The following is a 6,691-nucleotide window of genomic DNA, read 5'->3' as shown; positions in this document are numbered from 1 at the left end:
GCCACTCCACCTTCAGCCACTCCACCTTCAGCCACTTCACCCACAGCCACTCCACCTTCAGCCACTCCACCTTCAGCCACTCCACCTACAGCCACTCCACCTTCAGCCACTTCACCACTCCACTGCACATGCTCTGCAGCCGTGCTTCTCCATCTCCAACCACACCACTCCACTGCAGCCACCTTACTCCACCTATAACCACTGCTATTCCCCTTCAGCCACGCCACTCCACTGCAGCCATGCTACTCCACCTACAACCACGCCACTCCATCTCAAGCCACTCCACCACTTCAAAACAGTTTCCCGACAGCCATGTGGTACTCTACCATTCCACCTCCTTTGCCACACTCCTATAAATAGTCTTCAGCCACGCCACTCCACCTACAGTCACGCCACTCCACAGTCCTCATCCACACCACTCCACTGCGATATCGGGGTCCACCTAAAACCACACCGGTCCATCGCAAAGTCACTCCACTCTAAATGTCACGTCACTCCAGAGCCACGTCACTCCACCGAAAGTCACGTCGTTCCACTGTCGTTTCATTCCACTCCACCTCGTCATGTTATCATCATGCCACTCCGCTGCAAGCCAGTCCACTTCCAAGCTCTCCACCACCACTCCACCGCCAGCCAGTCCACTTCCACGCCAATCCGTCGCCAGCTACTCCACTTCCACGTGAATTCACCGCCAGCCAGTCCACTTCCACGCCCCTCTACCGCCAGCCGGGCCACTTCCACGCCCCTCCAGCGCCAGCCAGTCCACTTCCACGCCCCTCCACACCCCTCCACCGCCAGCCAATCCACTTCCACTTCCCTCCACGCCCCTCCACCGCCAGCCAATCCACTTCCACGCCCCTCCACCGCCAGCCAATCCACTTCCACACCCCTCCACCACCAGCCAATCCACTTCCACGCCCCTCCACTACCCCTCCACCGCCAGCCAATCCACTTCCACTTCCCTCCACGCCCCTCCACCGCCAGCCAATCCACTTCCACGCCCCTCCACCGCCAGCCAATCCACTTCCACTTCCCTCCACGCCCCTCCACCGCCAGCCAATCCACTTCCACGCCCCTCCACTACCCTCCACCGCCAGCCAATCCACTTCCACTTCCCTCCACGCCCCTCCACCGCCAGCCAATCCACTTCCACGCCCCTCCACCGCCAGCCAATCCACTTCCACACCCCTCCACCACCAGCCAATCCACTTCCACGCCCCTCCACTACCCCTCCACCGCCAGCCAATCCACTTCCACTTCCCTCCACGCCCCTCCACCGCCAGCCAATCCACTTCCACGCCCCTCCACCGCCAGCCAATCCACTTCCACACCCCTCCACCACCAGCCAATCCACTTCCACGCCCCTCCACTACCCCTCCACCGCCAGCCAATCCACTTCCACTTCCCTCCACGCCCCTCCACCGCCAGCCAATCCACTTCCACGCCCCTCCACCGCCAGCCAATCCACTTCCACGCCCCTCCACCGCCAGCCAATCCACTTCCACGCCCCTCCACTACCCCTCCACCGCCAGCCAATCCACTTCCACTTCCCTCCACGCCCCTCCACCGCCAGCCAATCCACTTCCACGCCCCTCCACCGCTAGCCTGGCCACTTCCACGCCCCTCCACCGCCAGCCGGGCCACTTCCACAAGCCTCCACGCCCCTCCACTACCCCTCCACCGCCAGCCAATCCACTTCCACTTCCCTCCACGCCCCTCCACCGCCAGCCAATCCACTTCCACGCCCCTCCACCACCAGCCGGGCCACTTCCACGCCTCTCCACCGCCAGCCAGTCCACTTCCACGCCCCTCCTCTACCCCTCCACCGCCAGTCCACTTCCATCCCCTCCACCGCCAGCCAAGCCACTTCCACCTCCCTCCACCGCTAGCCTGGCCACTTCCACGCCCCTCCACCGCCAGCCGGGCCACTTCCACAAGCCTCCACGCCCCTCCACTACCCCTCCACCGCCAGCCAATCCACTTCCACTTCTCCGGGCCAAGGCTGGCCGCCGCCTCTGTCCCTCGGCGCTGTGTTGACAAGGCTCGAGTCCACGACCTCGTTCCTTCTGAGATTTCGTTAAGACGCTGTTCCTGCGGCCGAGTTTTCAGGTCTTGTTGTCTTGGATTTCCTCTTGCTCTCTCTCTCTCTTTCTTGTCTTCTTTCTCTGTCTGTGTCTTCTTCTCGATGTTTGTGTCTTTTGTTGGTATCTCTTGTTTCCTTTTAATTTTCTTTTTCTCGCTGTTTTTTTATTTCGTTTATTTGTACTGATGTTGTCTCTTTCTCTTTCTCCTCTCTCATACCCTCTTTCTTTCCCCTCCCCTTCTTCTCATCCTCATTCCTCATTCCTTCCTCTTCCCCTCCCTCCTTTCTTCCTCTCTCCCCGTCTCCTCCCTCTCTTTCCTTCTCTCTCTCTTCCCCTCCCTCCCTTTCTCCCTCCCCTTCCCTTCCCTCCCTTCCCCTTCTTTCTCCCTTCCCCCTCTCCTCCCTCTCTTCCCTTCCCCCTCTTTCTCCTCCCATCCCTTCCCCTTCTTTCTCCCTCCCCTCCCCTCCCCTCCCCTACATACCCGCCGACCTCAAAGTGTTTGTTTATTTACTTTTTTGCGCAGCCGTGTTAGCGATGTTTGTTCGTGTTGAGAGAGAGTGTATGCGTGTGTATGTGTATTTATGTCTGTTTTTTTTTTTTCTTTTTTCTTTTTTTTTCTTTTTTTTAAGCGGTCCTGTTTTCGTGTTGTGATGCAATTCCTCTCTTTATTTTATTTCTCTTTTTTTTCTCTCTTCTCTTCTCTCTCTCTCTCTCTCTTTTTTTTCTTTTTTTTACGGCCGTAATGATGAAGATTTGTGTGTTGTTTCTGACGGCGGAGTCGGTGGGTCATCGTCGGGAAGTGGTGATAGCGTGACGTCATTCCTTTGCAATGATTTCGCACTTGCAATATCTCCTTTTTCTTTTTCTTTTCCTTCTTGTTTTCTTTTCTTCTTTCCTTTATTTCTTTTCTTCTTATTTTCTTATTTTTTCTTTTTGTGATATAGTGACGTCATTCCTTTGCAATGATTTCGCACTTGCAATATCTCCTTTTTCTTCTTTTTCCTTCTTGTTTTCTTTTTTTCTTTCCTTTATTTCTTTTCTTGTTATTTTCTTATTTTTTGTTTTTGTGATATAGTGACGTACTCGCCTGCAATGATTTCCCACTTGGAATATCACCCTTTTCTTTTTTTTCTTTCTTGTTTTTTTTCCTTCTTGATTCCCTAATTTTTTCTTCTTTCCTTTATTTTTTTCTTCTTGTTTTCTTATTTTTTTCTTTTTGTGATAGCGTGACGTCATCCGTTGCAATGATTTCACACTTGCAATATCTCCTTTTTCTTTTTTTTCCTTCTTGTTTCCTTTTCTTCTTGGTGCCTTGATTATTTTTTTCTTTTCTTCTTGATTCCTTGATTTTTTTCTTCTTGTTTTCTTATTTTTCCTTTATTTTTTCTTCTTGTTTTCTTATTTTTTTCTTTTTGTGATATAGTGACGTAATCCTTTGCAATGATTTCGCACTTGCAATATCTCCCTTTTTCTTTTTTTTCCTTTCTTGTTTTCTTTTCTTCTTGATTCCTTGACTTTTTCTTGTTTTCTTTTCTTCTTTCCTTTATTTTTTTCTTGTTTTTCTTTTTGTGATATAGTGACGTCATCCTTTGCAATGATTTCGCACTTGCAATATCTCCTTTTTCTTTTTATTTTCTTTCTTGTTTTCTTTTCTTCTTGTTTCCTTGATTTTTTTTCTTGTTTTCTTTTATTCTTGATTCCCTATTTTTTTCTTGTTTTCTTTTCTTCTTCTTTTTTTTCTTTTTGTGATATCGTGACGTCATCTTTTGTGATGATTTCGCACTTGCAATATCTCCTTTTTCTTTTTTTTTTTTTGTCTTTCTTGTTTTCTTTCCTTCTTGATTCCTTAATTTTTCTTGTTTTTTCTTTTCTTCTTTCCTTTACTTTTTTTCTTCTTTTCTTATTTTTTTTCTTTTTGTGATATAGTGACGTCATCCTTTGCGATGATTTCGCACTTGCAATATCTCCTTTTTCTTTTTCTCTTGATTCCTTATTTTTCTTGTTTTTTTCTTCTTCTTTCCTATATTTTTTTCTTCTTGTTTTCTTATTTTTTCTTTTTGTGATATAGTGACGTCATCCGTTGCAATGATTTCGCACTTGCAATATCTCCTTTTTCTTTTTTTTTCCTTCTTGTTTTCTTTTCTTCTTGATTCCTTTCATATTTTCTTGTTTTCTTTTCTTCTTTCCTTTATTTTTTTCTTCTTGTTTTCTTATTTTTCCTTTTGTGATATAGTGACGTCATCCGTTGCAATGATTTCGCACTTGTAATATCTTTTTTTTTTTTCTTGTTTCCTTTTCTTCTTGATTCCTTTCATATTTTCTTGTTTTCTTTTGTCTTTTTTTCTTATTTTCTTTTTTTCCTTATGTGATATCATGACGTCATCTTGTCCATTGCTTTCGAGCTTGCAATATATTCTTTTTTCCCTCTTATTCTATTTTCTCTTCATGTTTCCTTTCAATGTTCTTGCTTTCTTTTTTTCATCTTCGCTCTTGCAATAACATCTTCTTTCCCCCTCTTATTCTCTTTTTCCTTCTTCTTTCCTTTCAATTTTTATTCTAGTTTCCTTCTCCCCTTTCCTTCGTATTTTCTTTATTCTTCTTTTTTTTCTTATTTTTTCGTCTTCATGGCTTCTAACTCCATCTGGTGCGCTGGGGGCTTAATCGCTGATATAAACGACCAATTATTTTCGGACACCTTGTTATCTCTTCATTTCCACTAGTCATGTTCAGGGAGCTTAACTTCAAGGTACGAGAGGGAGGGAGAGAGGGAGAGGAAGGGGGAATAGGGAGAGGAAGGGGGAGGGGGAATAGGGAGAGGAAGGGGGAGAGGAAGGGGTCGGGAGAGGGAGAGAAGGAGAGGAAGGGAAATAGGGAGAGGGAGAGAGAGGAAGGGGAAAGGGAGAAGGGGAGGAAAAGGGGGATAGGGATAGGGAGGAGAGGGAGAGGGAGAGGAGGGGGAATAGAGAGAGGGAGAGGAAGAAGGAGGAATAGTGAGAGGGAGAGGAGAGAGGGAGGAGAGGGGGAGAGAGAGAGAGAGAGAGAGAGAGAGAGAGGGAGAGAGGGAGAGAGAGAGCGAGAGAGAGGCAGAGAGAGAGAGAGAGGGAGAGGGAGGAGAGGAGGAGGGAGAGGAGGGAGGGGGAGGGAGAGGGGGAAGGAGAGGGAGGGAGAGGAGGAGGGAGGGAGGGAGAGGGAGAGGAGAGGGAGGGAGAGGGAGAGGGAGAGGGAGAGGAGACAGAGAGAGAGAGAGAGAGAGAGAGAGAGGAGGAGAGGGAGAGGGAGAGGGAGGGAGAGAGAGAGAGAGAGAGAGAGAGAGAGAGAGAGAGAGAGAGAGAGAGAGAGAGAGAGAGAGAGAGAGAGTCCAGATTGAGAGAGATAAAGATAAAGAGAGAGAGAGAGAGAGGAAAAATCATAAAACAAATAAACCCCACTTACACTACTCATACTAATGCTCTTAAAACACCAGCCCCTCCTAGCCTCCCCCCCCTCCCCCTACCCCCCACGACAAAACAAAGCAAAGCAAGAAAAAAGAAAAAAAAATCCAAGACCAATACGCCGTCAGGAGTCTTCTTGTAGGCTTTCCACAAGCCCTACAATCGCTGTTGTACAAGCCTGCCTCTCTCGCTCTCTCTCCTTTCCTCTCTCTCTCTCTCTCTCTCGCTCTCTCTCTCTGTCTCTCTCTGCCTTTCTCTCTCTCTCTCTCCCTCTGTCTTTCTCTTTCTCTCTCCTCTCTCTTTCTCTCTTTCTCCCTATCTGTCTGTCTGTCTGTCTGTCTGTCTGTCTCTCTCTCTCTCTCCCCCTCTCTCTATCTCTCTCTCCCCCTCTTTCTCATCTCTTCCCCTTCAAAAAAACATTTTTCTTCCCAGTCCCATTATGGCTTCATCCCGTTTCCTCCGAGAAACAACTGACCAATTAGTTCCTATTTGTACTCTCGGAGGAACGACCCCCCCACCCCCCACTACCGCTACGGACCCCCCCCCCCACTACCGCTACGGGGCATGAGGCCGCTGAAGGAGTGAGTGAGACCCTCCGAAAGGTCGATAATCCTCAATCAAAACCATGCACTCGACGACCGTAAAGTGCAGGAGCCTAGAGTGTGTGGGGTGGGGTGGGGGGGTGGGGGGGTCCGAGACGACTCAGGTGCTACGGGAAGGTATACGACGTAGGTGAGGGGGGTAGGGGGGTAGGGGGTAAGGGGGAGAGAAGGGTGAGGGGATAGGGAGTGAAGGGGAGTGAGGGGGAGGGGGTAAGAGGTGAGAGAAGGGTGAGGGGGGTGAGGGGAGAGAAAGGTGAGGGGAGAGAGAAGGTTGAAGGGGGAGGTGAGAAGGGGGAGGGCGATAGGAGGGATAGAAGGGTGAGGGGAAGGATGAGAGGGTGAAGGGTGGGGGGGGATAGGGTAGAGAGAAGGGTAAGGAGGTATAGGGAGGATAGAAGGGCGAAGGGGACAGAGGTGGGGGCGAGGAGAGTGAGGGGGAGAGGAAGGTGAGGGAGAGGAGGGTGCAGGGGAGAGGAGGGTGAGGGGAGAGAGGGAGGGGGAGGGGAGAGGAAAGGTGAGGGGGAGAGGAGGGGTGAGGGGGAGAGGGAGAGGGTGAGGAGAGGAGGGTGAGGGG

The 6,691-nt window shown here is 49.5% G+C and overlaps 1 protein-coding gene across 1 annotated transcript; it reads left to right on the top strand.

Moving 5' to 3' along the window:
* Positions 1–483: 483 nt before the first annotated feature.
* Positions 484–2,037, top strand: LOC113806183 (uncharacterized). The gene has a single exon (XM_070134410.1). The coding sequence runs from the start codon at positions 484–486 to the stop codon at positions 2,035–2,037; it is 1,554 nt and encodes a 517-aa protein (XP_069990511.1).
* The last annotated feature ends 4,654 nt before the right edge of the window (positions 2,038–6,691 follow it).

This window comes from Penaeus vannamei, chromosome 19 (assembly GCF_042767895.1).
Source record: "Penaeus vannamei isolate JL-2024 chromosome 19, ASM4276789v1, whole genome shotgun sequence".
In the NCBI taxonomy this organism is placed as follows: domain Eukaryota; kingdom Metazoa; phylum Arthropoda; class Malacostraca; order Decapoda; family Penaeidae; genus Penaeus; species Penaeus vannamei.
The sequence above is the reverse complement of the archived record's forward strand: the minus strand, read 5'-3'. Positions and strand labels throughout refer to the sequence as shown.

What these genes read in the sequence shown, in the direction of transcription:
- LOC113806183 (XM_070134410.1), top strand. Translation starts at nt 484, where the DNA reads ATGTCACGTCACTCCAGAGCCACGTCACTCCACCGAAAGTCACGTCGT.